The sequence below is a fragment of the Gallus gallus genome, chromosome 3 (assembly GCF_016699485.2).
Source record: "Gallus gallus isolate bGalGal1 chromosome 3, bGalGal1.mat.broiler.GRCg7b, whole genome shotgun sequence".
In the NCBI taxonomy this organism is placed as follows: Eukaryota; Metazoa; Chordata; class Aves; order Galliformes; family Phasianidae; genus Gallus; species Gallus gallus.
Window position 1 is genome coordinate 39,141,992 of NC_052534.1, and position 16,344 is coordinate 39,158,335.

Sequence of the window (16,344 nt, forward strand, 5' to 3'; positions counted from 1 at the left end):
AAATTCTGAACCCATTACAAAGGTAGTTCCTACAGATTTGTTCGCTTTTGGGCAGACTAATCAAAGATAATTTGTACCTTTCATGTTTTGTATTGACTTCCTCTTTGATAAACAACTCAGGTAAGTATCATATTTGAGTGGAAAAAAAATCAAATAATTTGTATATCACTGAGACTAGTCTCTGCCTGCCCCCACCCCTCACAAGGCATCATAGAACTGTCTGCAGTGAAGGAAAGGGGGGCATCTGTGAGGAAAAGACTATGGTGTCAAGAAGAACTTCTGCTGGAACTATGTTGGAAAAAAAAAAATGGATCATTCATCAGCTGGAGTCCAGATAACTGTATTTTCTCTAGACGTCGTGTATGTACTTATCTATAAAGCCAGCTACACATGCCAACATCTACAAACCTCAGAAAATTTTTGCTACTTTGAAAAAGTACTCGTAGTCCTTTGCACTGAACTGCTCGTGTAATAGCAGGCATTGTTGGCTATTTGAGAGAAATCAGACCTTCAGTCAATGACATTACGCTAGGAATTGTTGGAACACTGCCCGTTTTGAAGCATTCTGATTTTTGGTAAACACATTTACCAGTCCTCGATTTCATGCTACCCTCATAGTTTGCGTCACATGCTGCATATGTAGAGTCAAATGTCAGAAGAGCTCTGCTTGCTGGTACATCCTCTGTTACATCCTCTGTTACAGCACAGAGCTCTGACCTTTCTGCCTTCCTATGTTTGCTGCCAGACACAGCTATTGAGCAAATTGCACAGGGATAAAATAAGCTTCAGCTCGAAGCCTGGACAAGTGAATTGGGGAGAGGTTATACTGCAAATGCCCACAGCTTAGACATTGGGATACACATGAGAATCAGCTGTCTGAATCTCTGGTTGGTACATGGGACCTCAGCAGCCGCCTTCAGAGTCATTATCAGATATCAGAATTTATGACATCATTCAACAGAATCTATGGAAGTAAAATTGCCCCACTGTTTATAAAGTAAGGATGGGGAAGGAGAAGATATATGTTCTCCCTGCATGAACTAGAAATGTCCTTGTTTCAGAACTGGGGACAGAAGATGAAGAACAGTCTTCCATCCAGCTGCTAAATTGTTATTCAGTACACCAGCAGGACTCCATATGCTTTTAGGAAGTGGGATAACCCAGGCAATTTATATCAACAGAAAGCTTTTAGGGAATCATTCTATGACACGCATACAAGAACAGATGACAGTCATCTAAAAGGGCTTAGGCCTTACGCTAGAAAGAAAAGATTCAGTAAATTGTAGCAAAACAGTAAAAGATTCAGTAAATTGTAAGTAAAACTACTCTGGAAACACATCTAAAATGATGACCATTCTAGACAAAGCTCCACATTCTGAGCAGACATTTTTCTTTAGCAGTTTCTCGTAAGAAAATCAGATCTTCACACAACTCTCATCACAAACACGCAAGAAAAACAAGACAAAAAACATGTAGTGTTACATCATCATTGGAGAGTTAAATAAGGAACAATGGCTTTTACTTAGTGCATAGACTCTTAAGGGTTGCTCTGACGGACAAAATCCATAAATGAGTTTATCAGACTCTTTCTATAGATTGTGTACTTAGGCAAAATTAAGTATTCCTGTACAGATGCTGAGGAAATGGTATTTTACCATCACATAAAAAGCAGAGTCCAGCTCATGCAACATCAATGTATTGTATACTTTTGTCTGATCCGTTTACTGCTTTTAGCAAGGCGATACTGTTGACGGTGGGACAGTTTGTCCAGATAATCAGTCAATGAATTAGTACTGCCATGAGTTGCTTTAAGAGCAGATCTACGTATTTCCTCCAGTTTAAAATGGCCCTCATGTTTCCTGTCTAGTAAACAGAAGCAGGAGGAATCACACTGAGCATCTAATCTAAATGACAAGCACACTGCTGCATTTGTCTAGCCCTGTTGTGAACATCCACAGTGGAAAATATATTCCTAATCTGCATGCCAGTGAACAAAGAGGGTAGAATGGGCCTTTTAGACCTACACCCTTACTGATCCTCAGATGGGATAAGAGAGATTGACAAGAAGAGACAGCATTTAGAGACATGGCTGGCAAAAGAGGCTCCAAGTTGCAAGTATGGCCTAGTTCCAAGGTCCTCAAATCCTGAAAATTTGAGAGAAAATATAACTGTGGCTTGAAATCCACAGTAGCAATGCAGACAAATGACTATATTTATTAGTGTGTGGCTACCTAATCTGATCTCATGTCTGATATTTTCTTTTCATTTTTAAATAAAACTTTACAGCCAAGTAAAGAAGGGTCTCAATAATGATGGAAGGAAAGGACCCATGAACAAGCCGTCAGGCCCCAAGGAATTTGGGTTAATACTCATTCTGTAACAAAGCCATCTCATGAAGCTTTGTATCAATACTAACCTGTGTTCTGGGGCTCTGTGTTGTTCTCACATTAAACATGCTCAGAAATAACATTTTGTCATTGTTATAGCTACAGGCATTAATTTATCAGTTGAGACTTACATTCTCACTTAAAGTAAAATATCTGTTCTATCTCATGTGTAAAAAACTTAGTAAAGCAACATCACATTACGAGTATATACTAAATTGTCTAAAAATGCAACAGAAATCCTGTCTACTTTGGAAACTAAGATAAATGAGAAAATGAGTACTTGGAAAAACTACGTGCTCAATGCAGAATTGTTCAAACAATACAGAGAGGCAGGAAGTAAGTAACAAAGTAAAAAGCCAATTAAACTTGTTTAATCACTGAACACTTGAAGCCTATTTGATCATAACTGCATGGCTATGCCTCTTCTGTGGTATAACTACAATAACTCCATAATTTAGGTGTTACATTCCATTAATGCTAAACTTCTGATGTGAACTCTACAGCTTCAATACAGCAATAACTGTGTACGGATAAACTATTTTTGCATCTTTAAGGCACAGAGCTGCCTTTTCAGCTGAAATGAGAAGTTCCTCTACAGTTTAGACAAAAGCATTGTTTCTCAAGAACGTATTCACAGACATCATATGAAACTCACAGGAGGGCTATCCCACAGATTGTGATTTTACAGTATATACGAATGGCTTACTTTATTTTGGCCTATATTTGTATATATTTTTGTTGTTGTTGTTATGGTGCAGTAGTACAGATAGCTCTAATTTTAGTTTAATATCAAGAGCTCTACATGAGATGGCAAAAACATAGTGCTCTCAAAAAACATACTGGAAAAATTCTAAAGATTCAATTAATTCCATAGCTCTCATTCCCAGATCCTCATATGAAAAAAGCACGATAACCCAGAGAAGTAGGAAAGATTCCTTTCAGTGCCTTCTATGCCTACTAATATCACTGGTAGCATTTTTGCTTGATGTTTGTTCATGTAGGTGGGGAAACTGCTGGCACTGACACACACAGAATACACAACATCTCCTGATTGGAAAGTGGAACTGTACACTGATCAACAGCAGTTTGAGAGGGAAGCGGACTCTGCCTCCAGCTCAACACATAAATAAGATACAACTCATTCAAGCTTGTAAGTGATGTCAATGCTACAAGCTACTGTAAGTCTTAAGGCTTCTTTAGTTATTTCTGCACTAACAGCAATTTTAGGAAGCAGCTAGGAGAGAGATTGAAGCAGTCAGGAAAGAGCTGAGATGCAATATCGCTTTATGGATTTTTCTGTGAACAGATGATGTAGGTGGTTGGGATTTTCGCCTAAATCCTTAAGCAGGTAGAAATGGTACAAATTAGGATGTGATTTGTTGTTGTTTTTTTTTTTTTTAATAACTGAAGAATTCCTCTGCCTTCTCACGCAAAGTAGAAATTAGAAATCCTCCCTCTGTCCCAGAGATGTGAGAAACACAAAGAGCAGATGATGTTCCAGCTGCTGCACAGTATTAGTGCACTGAATTAAGAGCAGAGGAAATGGCTTCCACTTCAGTCTTCTGCATTTTGTTTTACCTTTTCAACAGTCATTTTAGTCACCTATGAGCAACAGCTCCACAACAGCATTACTCAAGTTAAATGTTTGATCAGCTTTTCCAGTGCAAATATCTTCCATGCTCTCTTGAATCCAGTTCAGCAACTCTGTACAGAAGGATCAGTATTCCAGCAGTTAGATAACTCTAATTCTGCTAGGAATTACAGTGTGTATTAGTATGGTTGTTGCACTGAGAAGCAGGATTCCAGATACATCCTGAAAATCTGTTCTTCCTTCACAGGAACATGGTAAAAAGGAGTTGCTTTTCTTCAAACTAGCAGTATCATCACCCCCAATGAAATATGGAAAATAAAAGCCTTAGAAGACCTGCAGAACATCATAGCCAGATTTTTTTTCACCAAAAATTGCTCTACCAAAAAAAATCTTCTCACTGCTAAATCCTCTTGCTCCCAAAAGAGTTAAAATCGTTTAAAGCAATATAAATAACTACAAAATGTCGCCCTTGGAGACAGATAGTTCTTGTTACGGCACAGGGCTTAGAACAGTGACTTATTGTTTGCAGAAGTGCTGCATGCTTGCCCCCACCCCTCACCGAAGTTAATGGAAATTGTGAGCACTTGAAACTCCAGAAAGTCAGGCCAGGGCACTTCTTAAATCATTTCTAAGAACAAAATGCAAACATCCGTATGCTTGTCTTGCTTGAGCAGATGTTTGTGTCACATGCAGCCTGTGTGCACATGCCCTCAGTGAGCTACATAGCCATGGTGTCTGAAGCACAGCTAAAGGAAGCCTTTGCCTCTGCCCTGCTCCCAGCATTCCTACCGAGTGCACTGTTGGGGGCTGGTGTTGTGGAGGGGGAGGGCGAAGCAGACACTGATAGCAGGCCTAATCTCAGACTCTGAAAATAATGCCTCTTACTCTTGGCCACCATTATTCTAGCATCATGGCATGAATGGCTATTTAATGAACATTTTATTCCTATAGGTTTTCTTCCTTTCTTCAGCATGCCCTATCTTCCACATAGAGAGATGCCCAGACCAATGTCGTATTCATGTGGAGGCTCTGACATTCCCAGCTAAGCACAGTAATTATTTCTTACAACTGACATTCCCGTTAATGAGGCTGCAAATGACTTTTGCTCTTTGTTGCAAGAGAATCATGGTAATGAATCCCACTCTATTTGTAGTCCATTATAACCCTAGTTTCTAACTCTGCAGTATTGCCATCTTAGCTGTTATTTGCCATCTGTATACATAAACACAACTTTTTTCTTCACCAAGTATAATTTGCGCCTGTCTTTTAATATATCCAATCGTATTGATTTCAGGCTACTCTTTCAATTTATCAAGAACATTTGGAATTCTAATCCTAATTGAAATTATGTTGACTGGTGCACAGACTCCTGGTCTATCTCCTTTTTAAAGGCAAATACCAGCTCTGCTTTTTACTGATCTCTTGGGACTACAGCCTTCTTTTGGAGTTCCCAGAGAACCTTGTTAATGGTTTGGAGATTGTTTTTCTTGGCTCCTATGCACTTTAGAAGGAATTTCATCAGTCTAGCCTGACTTGAGTGCATCTCATTTACCTTCAGATCCTTTACCATGCTCTTCTCTTACTAACTTCTGATAAATACTAAGAGCATTATGCACATACAGACACAATTTATTACTTTTAGAAAGACCAAAAGGTAAAAAAAAAAAATAATAATAAGGAAAAAAATCTGCACTCTGTTCTCTTTTTATTATTCTCTCATTTACCCTTTTTATTAGAAGACATACTGATGCTTTCTTTCAGCTATCCCTAATGTACCCCTTACCCCTGAAGCCAGTTTGCATCTTTTGCTTACTACAACTTAATGTACACTGTGGTCTTCCTGGTTCACTTTTACACTGTGCATTATTCTTTTAGGCTCATCGTTAGCAACATTTTTTACTTTTCAAAATTCTTTTGGGCCACTAAAGAGTCTCTGACATAGACACAGTCTGCAACTGTGTGCTCTCTCCTGCACCAAAAGGACATGATACTTTACTGGAAATATGACATCTGGAGAGTAGCAAAAATCATCTGCTGCTTCCTCCTACCTATTGTTCTCTCGATTTTCTTCAAGCAATTTTTTATTTTATTTTTAACAGAGGTAGCTTTGTCTTCTCTCAGAACTAAGATCAAGGTTCTTTCCCAATTACTTCTGCCCTTATCACCTTCTACTTACAGACTGTTGGCTTGTTCCATCAGGCTACTTCTGCATATTTAGGAGAATTCAGCACTACAACATGCTCTTGTTACTCATATGCAACAACTCAGGCATAAAGCTTTCCAGACAGCTGTTTTCTAACTGTGAACAATCTCCTCCCCACAATCACACGCTTTTCCCACATTCCCTTTGCTTGCACTGATCCCTCCTCTGCAGGGATATAACAACACAAGGGAGTGTTAAATGACTCATCAAAAGTACTGCTTGATGTTAGCAATTCTTCCCCTCGTGTCTCTTCTATTACAGCCAAGGAGGAACATCTTGGAAAAGTAGGTATGCAGGCATAGAGCTTTCCATTGCCTTCCAGCAATGGAAACTGTCTATGTGATAGCAGTCTTTCTGTTCTCATCTTAGTAGACTCAAGGTCTTCCCTGAGTGCAGACTTCCCAAAACCAGTGCAAACTACTTCACTGTCTCATTTAATTAAACTGTGACAATTCCAGTTCCACTTGCAGGAATAAGGCTATTTACTGACTCTCAAATAAAAACTCACAGTAGGCCAGGACTTGGAAAAGAAACAAAAGCACCAAACTGTTTTCTAACATTCACATCCTGCTGTGATAGGAGTCACCATAGCTGGGTACCATTTGTAGGTGGCTTGTAGTATTGTTCATTCTCATCTCTGCTCCCAAGTCACTTCGATACAACAATCTGGAATGACTAAAAGAGTGACCTCCTGCAGGCAATGGGGAGACTAACAAGGATTAAGGGACTAGACTGTCAAAGAAACATTTGGGCAAAGCTTTGACATGGTATAGAGTGCTGACAGTTTCATAGATTCTTCATAGAGCTGTCTACAAGTCAACATCAATCCATCTGTGGCAGTGTGGTTGAGAGCCTGGACTTCTAACTTATTTCCATTTCCTTTATTTATATTGTTGCTCTCAGTTTTCTTTATGCAATTTTCCCCTCAAAACTTTGAAAGTTGTTCTGTCTCTGATGACTGTAAGACCATAAAGGCTTACTAAAGGCTTCCACAGCATTAACCCTATATGCCTGGGCTCTCTGGTGCATTCACAAGCCCAGCATGCATACCACTTTTATGTCCCGGGCTCATCTGCTGCTGAGCAAAAGTACAACTTCTTCAATCAGGATCTGGGCTTTCAGCAGATCCTGGTCAGTGCTGCACACAAGCTTTCTGCAGACCTCTCATCTGTTTTGGTCTAGATCAAATGCAATTTTTAGTTTCCAGAAAATATTTTGCTCTCCTGCCACCTATCACTACCAACGTTCTCTCATTTTGCCTTTCCAGCAGTAGAGCTTTTTGCTACCCTTATCCTGTGGGACCACCTTCTACTTCATGTCATCCACCGTGTACCTGAATGGTTTTGCTATAACTCACAGCAAAATTCACAGCTGAGACAAGCTATTTGCGTTTTCTGGTGACCATTTTTTGCAAAGTTCACCTTCACACTCAAGGCTTCCCATTTTTATTTATGCTGAATTCACACATAGCTAAGCAGTGGATCCTAGGCAAGTTCTCATTCAGCAGTCCTCTCATATACATGATCAATAATCTGAATTCAGTAGATTTTCTTTCCTGGAGCAGTTCAGCTGCTCTATAGCCTTTGAAATCTTTGGTGGGAATCCAAAGAAAGACATTATAGAAGTAGTTATCCTAAAATGAAACTTCTCATTTTATTTTTATAAATTTTCTTGGCTAATACTTATAACTCATACTTGTCACATGGGATGTGCACTGCTGTGGGAGGTGAATTGGGCATTATGTACCTATGTCATTAATTTGCTGTCTGAACATAACACGTAGATATTAATTTCTTTAATACATAGGTTGCAACCCAAGGCATACTGATACAAAATTGGACCACGCTCAAACAGTACAGCTCACAATCCAGTATTAATCTCCTTATGCATATATTACCTGAACTTCTAGTTTGCATGTAGACAGTAAAAAGTAGATTTTTTTCAACGCTTATTCTCATAGGAAATACATCTCATGCTACTCAATTATGCTGGAATTTGCTCAAATATATAGAATGGGATCGGACATCTTTTTATTTATGAAAATAGTGCAAAATGACAAACATGCAGTATTTTTATTCAGATGAAATTCCTATTGACAAATATTCTGCTGCTGTATGCTTTTATACTCCTCAAATAAATTCAAAGGGATTTATAAAGGTATGTTTTGTGGTACACATGGAGCCAAGTAAAACATCATGATTTTGTTCCATCCTTAAACGTTATTATTGTGCTACAGTGCTGTTGGCTAAATATAATCAATCCTACCTTTCCCCAGCATATCCGTTCTGTTGTTCATTTGTATAAAAAGCATTAGAAAAGTGCAATTTAACTATAAACTCTCCAGAATACACAGCAATTTTGCCATTATCTTTAACGGAATAAAAGAATGGACTACTCTATTTGTGCCTGTGTCATTTTTCTAAATGTCTGAGTACTTTATAGTGATCTTGCTCTCAAATTTCTACCCAAAGGTAATGCTATAGTAATAGATATCATTAGTTTTAATTCAGCCCAAGAAGAGTCTGTATAATACAACCACTTTATACTGTCTAGAAAACACTTACCTCAGATAAATGACCCTCTGCTCCAAATGAAATGTCTTCAACAACCTGTTAGATATAAGTTATTAAATATATGGTAGATACAAGTTGTATAAACGTTAAGATTTCAATAGAATGTTCAAAAACGGTATAGCACATAAAGTTATATAAGCTGAACAATGACATCATTTCTCTACACACCTATGAAATATTTCAATTGGGTTTATAGTGGGGATGTGGCAGCCACCCAATATTTGAAGCTAAATTTAAATACATTTTATTAAAGCCTGACTTTTGGCTTCTCTGTTAAAACCAACAAGGACATGGGCTCTGAAACTGAGAAACTTAATATAGATTGAGATAAACTTATCTACCAGACTCTTTCCAATCTACATACACTGTTCAGAAGTCTACAAAAGTTTTCTAGCACAAATCTTCTAAGTCACTGTGGGCAAGAGAAGTGAGAGAATATCAGAGATGGTTTATATTTAATAATATGTGGTAACTATGGTTCCTCTCTCAAAACTTAATTCATCTGTAAATTCTGTAAGAAGTTAGCCAACATTTCCTTGATTGGCCAAGGAGCAGCCAAAAAAACCTCATGTTAATATTATTGGAAAAACATTAGTACTTACCATACACAACAATATTGATAATATTTAAATAAACTGAGATAGGGATATTGCTTTGATAGGTCAATACTTATTATCACGGGTATATTATGTATTTGTATATTAAAGCATAAAGTCATTACTCTGCCATAAGATCATTCTTATTATTGGATATTTCCCAAGTCTATCTGAAGAAAGGTTGTTTAAATTTATTTTACCTGTAGTATTCATTTTCTCATTATAATTTTACTGTAACATGCTTGTAATCATTACATGTATTGAGACAAAAGTGTCTCAAGATAACAGTTCCCAAGAGGGCCAATGGTATCCTGGGGTGCGCTAAAAAGAATGTGGCCAGAAGGTCGAGGGAGATAATCCTTGCCTTCTACTCTGCCCTGGTGAGGCCACATTTAAAATACTGTGCCCAATTCTCAGCTCCGCAGCTTAAAAAAAGACAGGGATCTCCTAGAAGGAGTCCAGCAGAGGGCCACAAAGATGATTAAGAGCCTGGAGCATCTCAAATATGAGGAAAGGCTGGGTCTGCTCAGCCTGGGGAAAAGAAGACTAGGAGGGGATCTGATTAATGTTTGTAAGTATCTAAAGGGGGGTGGGAGGCAAATGGATCAGGCCAGGCTCTTCTCAGTGGTGCGTAGTGATAGGACAAGGAGTAATGGCCTAAAACTTGAACATAGGAAGTTCCATACTAATAGGTAGAAGAACTTCACAGTAAGAGTGAGGGAGCTCTGGCACAGGTTGCCCAGAGAGGTGGTAGAGTCTCCTTCTATGGAGATATTCAAGACCCGTATCTGGACACCGACCTGTGCTACCCACTGAAGGGTACCTGCTTGAGCAATGGGGTTGGACTCTATGATGTTTTGAGGTCCTTTCCAATCCCTGCAATTCTGGGAGCACTATCTAAAGAATTGCCATGTTTGCCAATAGCTATGGCAGAATTGCTCACAACTAAGGGGCATCTTACTGCACAACAACATGTGCGACTGTGCAACAATGATCTGACCATTGCATACAAGCCAGCGACGGTTTTGTTTTTTTTCTTTTACAGCAACCCTTCCCTGGATTAATGCAGAAAACAGTCAAACACTGACTTTCACCAATGCTTAATGCTGACATTCAAAAAGATGATTAAATTTAAAGTTTCCAAATTACTTTTAAAGCTCTACAAACACAACATTTAATTAAAACTCAAATGAGAGCGCTGTTTATTTAGCTTTCTAAAGGCTTTGTCCTTTACACATGGCACAATTGCCTCCTGGATCACAGGCTATCTCAATTCATGTTAATGGGCTGCAGCCTGCTGACCAAAGCTTTCTTGTTGGTTGCTATTGCTAAATTCTGAAAAATGTGTCATATGATGTGATGACTTCTTTTTAATGAGAGACACCACACTGAATTACTTGTTTTCCCCACAATTGTCCATTAAATATGACTTTTTACTTATTATATAAACAGTGAGTGATAAGAATGCTCTGCAGTGACAGAACGCTTTCCCAACACCAGTCAGTGATCAAGAAAAGGTTCTGAAATATCTTCCCAAGTGGCAAAACTGAAGAATGCAGAGACGAGTAAAGAAAAACAGCCCTAACTCTTACCCTTTCTTCTTGCTTCAGTTATAGTGAAAAAAAGGAGAAATGATCCACAAAGAATTCTGATAGGATAGCTACCAAAAATGCTGACTTACTAAAGTTAACACTACTGAATTTTTATTTATTTTTTTACCTTGTAACTTTAATCACCTCAATTTTCTTGAAATCTAGTAGGTGTTTCTTTCCTTCATAGTGATTAAGAGGGAACACTGCACAGCATGCCAGGCAGCAGCAAAAGAAAAAAGGATAGGTCAGGAACTCCAGCTTGCAGTGCACACATACATTCATCACAACACTTGGTGTTAAGGAGGTCCCAGCACACACACATCTCTATGGTTCTTAGTTATTGTTGGTATTTCTAGAGTTATTAAAAGTTTTTTTTTTTTTTACACATACATTACCAAGAAGCAAAAGATAAAGCAAGATTTCATAAAGAGTGGAATAGGCAGGCATTAATGTCCGGAGAGAAATGAAATATTACTACATATTTTAGAAATCACATGTACTTTATATATATGTAACTACAATTCTAACGATCTCAGCAACTTTAACCTTGTTCCAATGCAATGTGGGCAATGGAATTTGCAGTCAGTTTAAAAGCTTGGAATATTTCTGGAATGAAAACTAGAATCCACCTTGAATTCCTCCAAGATTTGGGAGAAAAAACAAGTCCAATTAGTTTGCAGAAGACCAACTGGAACTGCACTGGCAGGGCACCTTATTTTCAGCAAGTTAGTCACTGTATAGAGAGTACATGCCTGTATGAAAATTCAAGAATCTATTCTAACTACATTAGACAGCAAGCTGACTTTGACATGACTGAAACTAGGCCTACTGTCTATCACTTTGCTCCATCATTTTTAAAAATATTATATTCGTCTGAGGTATCTGTGGTTGAGAGGGGTACACCTTAATTCCTAAGTAAATCAGATTATTTGAGGGTAATTTTTGCTGGCCCCATTTTAATTTTGACCAATAAATGAGTAATGATGTTTCTGTAAGCTGAGCTGCCAAAGCATGTGATAGTCTTCCCCAGTTAACAGTCAGTTTTACAAAGGAAGCCTTAGTTACAATGCCATAGTTTACTGCACAAATGAACTGAGGAAGAAAAATGTCTGGGCTGTCCTAGAAAACATAGTTATGACAACTGTAAAGTAACCTGATGGTTAATAAAACTGTGCTCACATTTGATGGTAACATATCTGGACTTTCAAAGAATTTACACCTTGCATATTTTATATCAGGACAAATCATATATAGTGATGGTATATTATTAAAAATGAAAAATGGCCATCCTGCAAAGCAGTATCTGAGGGTCTAAGTGAGAGGTCATTTGCATTTATCTATTCTGCTTTTCTCATTCTTCTGCTTCTTGTTTCTTTCTTTCTGCATACACAGTAGGATACAATTATATGCAAAACTGTATTTATAATATACATCAACAAAAATCCACTTCTCTGTTATATTTAGCCAGATACAACATGATATATAACTGGAACACTTCGTCTATAGCATTTCACCATCAAGTAAATTAATTACCTGGGCATGAAATGCACCTTCAAAGGCATCTGTACCTGTATGTGTATTATTACCCCCTTGCTGTACTCTTTTGAAGCTAGCAGTTCAGTAATCTCTAAATATAAAGAATGTCACTCTTCATTTTGCTTCAATGATCAACCCTCCCTTTAGGTATTTCCTGAAGTAGAACAGAGAGGACAGTTGAAGGGATGGATCATTCCAGAAATAAGGTAACCACATCAAGTTATTCCTCTCACAGGGACAGCACAGCCTTGTAGATAACATCAAATAGGGTATCTTGACAAATACGTGTTTTTCCATTAGATGCTTCCACTTGGTTATAAAAACTCTTAACAGACACCAGTAAGACTTTCTTTGGGCAACCCAGCCTTCTGACTACTGCGCCTCACTCCAGAACCAAAAGTCACCACGCTTCATTTACCTTTATGCCATTCCAGGGGACAGCAGTCCCACTTTTCATGGAAATGACTTGGGCTTGCAGATGAAATGATACCTATTGCACGAATCTCAAGAGCACTACAGGAAAAAAACACAATGCTCTGAACCCACCAGAGCTTCCCAGCTGCAATTTCAAAAGGGAATCACAGCTTTCCATAACCAGCCAAGCTGCTCATATTACTCCAGCCTACTCATCACGGATATAATATGAAAAAAAAAAAAGAGAGATCACAGAGAAAAAAAACTAAATCAAAGCTCAAAGCCACAGATGATCATTTCCAACAAAAATGTCCTCTATGTGGATTCAGCCTGCAGAGCACCTTTCCTAGCCTGCAAGTACTGATGAACCCTAGTTTAAAAGCAGAATTTTACTCAAACGGAAGATTTTTGCAGTAAGGTAACACCTTGCTTTCTGCTAAGCCTCAGCCAGAATAAATGCAAAATGTGATATCAGCTTTCAGTGTAATGCACTGTTCAATGGCACCTAGCACCACATGCGATTAAGTACACTTTCAATTTTTGTCAATCAAATTCCAAGGTAGTAAAACCAACAACTCCTGTTGGAGTGCCTTTTTGTCACATTGCTGTTATTGGGTGATGAAGCTTTTCAACAGCTTTTTTTTTTTTTTTTTTTTTTTTTTTTTACCTTGACCGTGCAGGGTTTTTTTTTTTGTTTGTTTCTTCTTTAGGTAGTTATAAATATTTAAGCAAGGATGGCATTCCACAGAAGAACACAAAAACTTTCAAAGAAATTTCTCAGACCCTTTAACCCCCGTGATTTTTTCCTTCTTTTATTACTGACTATGTGCTGGAAGCCGAGTGGAAGCTGAGCTACAAAGCCTTTGACCTTTTCACTAGAGCAGGAAAACTCACCCCCTCCCCACTCGAGCTAACCCAGGGCTAACTAGTCAGCAGAACTAACTCAGAGTGAAACTCATCTGTGTGATGAGGAGCAGCTGGTTATTTCTGTTAAATACATAAAGAATCTTTAGGAAAATTGTTTTTCCTTTGAACCCTGATGTATACTCTGTATTTACTGCCTGAAAAATTTCCACGTTTTGAGAAGACTAATGGTTACAGGAAAAAGAGTTCAAGGGCTTCTGAGTAGCTAATAAGCTATTTTATTCATGTCTCATATTGGAGGCCAGATGTTAAGATCATTCTTAACCTGCCCTGCTGACCCAGATTTAACTATTTCTCTCAAAATAAGAAACAGCACTATTGCTTCAAATCTAGCTGTAGGGTATTCCAAATACCTGTTTCAGCTTACTGTGCTTGGGGCAGGGAACACTGTCCCACTTCGTGCCCTTTGGAAAGTGATCTTCTTTCCTCTTTTCAGAATCAGAAGGGCCATCAGCAGCCATCTCCAGCTTGTCCATTTGGTTCTCCTCTTCCTCAAAACTGCAGCAACTGGTTTCTTTCAGTTGAAACCCTCGGATCAACAGCTGACAGGCCTCCAAGTCAGCTTCCCACACTCTCTGAAGCAGCTGGCTCCCGCAGCTGAAATAAAAGCCAAAAGAAAATAAAACTACAGTTCAGGGAGAACAGTTGCTATTTCAAGTAACTTTGGGGTTACTGCTTGTGATTAGATAGGAAAACAAAAACAATGGAAAAACAACAGCAAATCAAAATGCTTCCACGGAGCTATTTCAAACTGAAAAGCAAAAATGTGATGGTCTTACTGTAAAGCAGATGTCATTAAAAAGAAATCTTTGTGTTAAGATGTTGTTTCCAACACTACAGCGTACACTGGCTACACGTGACAATCTCCTGATTCAGTGCAAGTCCAGAAACCTTGCACTCGCCACTACTTTCTTAATTCTATCAGGTATGCCAGCCTGAAAGCAGTCATGCAGCTTTCAAATTCTTGTAGAAGATAATGGATCAGCAATCACATTATTTACCACGTTAAATCAGCTCTAGTGTTTAGAAAATAGGTACAGCCATGACTTCTAATTTTTTCGTTATGCTGAAATGTGCATGCTTCAACCCTAGAGAATCAGATTAAGCTGGTAATACCCTTTTTCAGACTTCTACTTTTGAATGTTGGCCTTATCTCTCCCTAAACTGTTCTTTTGGGTTTTCTTGTGTGTGCATTTTTTTTTCTTTTTTAATTTTGAAATTCTACCAAAAAAAAAAATAGGAAATTCAAAATACCAAATTTCTTCACACTTTTAATCTATCACTCATTTCCCAGGGCTGTGCATGTACATTACAAATGCACGTAAATTACAAATACTGAGATGTGTTCAAGTAGATGCTGTCATCTGAAGTAAAAAAGGAATTCTAGGAATAGTCACTTTTTCAGAACATGACACTGAATACTAACATCACATTGCTCATAAGAGATGTGGTCACATCTCCATTTAATACATCTTGTCTCTAAGGAACCAAAGGATTAAGTTGCCTGCAAAAATATAGAAGATCACTGGTATGGCCTGGTGTGGGACTCAGAAGTGCTGATTCCCATGGTAATACACACTTCTAGACAGATTTGAATACTAATATCTAATAACCACAATACTTTTTCTCAGTGCTTTTCAAATTATATAATTTGCAATATAATAGTAGGCAATTAAAAGTGATTAAAAGAAGGAAAATAACTATTTGATTTTAAATTTTCTGACCAAATTAAATACTAGCTTATCTTTTATTCTGTATGAGGGATAAAGGAGCTGCACTGCTTACAATGAATTCATTAATCTAACAAAGGTACATTTTTAAACTCTACAAACACAAGATGCCAAGCTGTACATTTCACAAAGCAGTATTTTGAGACTGAAGCAAAACTGGGCTCCTTAAGCTGAGGTACTTAATCTGTTCTTATGAGTCAGTACCAGTGCTTATTGAAGGCAGCATGCAGCATGAGGTCCGCGAATTGGTCTCCCTCACGTTGTTCACAATGTCACTAATTAGACAGTGAAAGTAACCTTGACTGGATTATAGTTCTATGTAGGTAGCATCTTACTTCCCAAGCCAGAAACACTAAATAACCCCCACTGTTTCTGTTCTTGTCAGTCACACCATCATGGTTTCATAGAACATTTCTTTGCAGATTTGCATAAACCCATTTCCTTGCTTTTTGCAGAGGTTTGTTTGCAGTTACATATGGCACGTTATAAAAGGCTCAAGACACAGTACAGGCCTGAGTAATAATTTTCAGTGGATAACTTTGTTTTGGCTCTTCATTTTAATGAAGAGCTCTATTGACATAACTAGGACAGTGATACTGATACACGTGGTATACACAGTGGAAAAGATGAACAACGTATATGCAAGTAATTGCACCTGGGCTGCACTTATTCATCAATGACTCAGCTCCTTGGTCAACATGCTTTTGGTTATGTCTTGCCCCTGTTTTATTAATCAGCAATTACTGAATGCACCTCTAATAGCTTGCTCTTATTTCAAAGGCACCTTTGTTTTATCAC

At 38.1% G+C, this 16,344-nt stretch overlaps 1 protein-coding gene across 1 annotated transcript in view; it reads right to left on the reverse strand.

The window, feature by feature from the left end:
- The window catches only part of DISC1 (disrupted in schizophrenia 1), a 193,789-nt gene that overhangs the window by 7,550 nt on the left and 169,895 nt on the right, over positions 1-16,344 (reverse strand). The window contains exons 11-12 of the mRNA XM_003640955.5: positions 14,170-14,413; positions 8,746-8,790 (exon numbers count right to left, since the gene is read on the reverse strand). Of these exons, the coding sequence (XP_003641003.5) occupies positions 8,746-8,790; positions 14,170-14,413 (289 nt within the window). The remainder of the gene's footprint in view (positions 1-8,745; positions 8,791-14,169; positions 14,414-16,344) is intronic.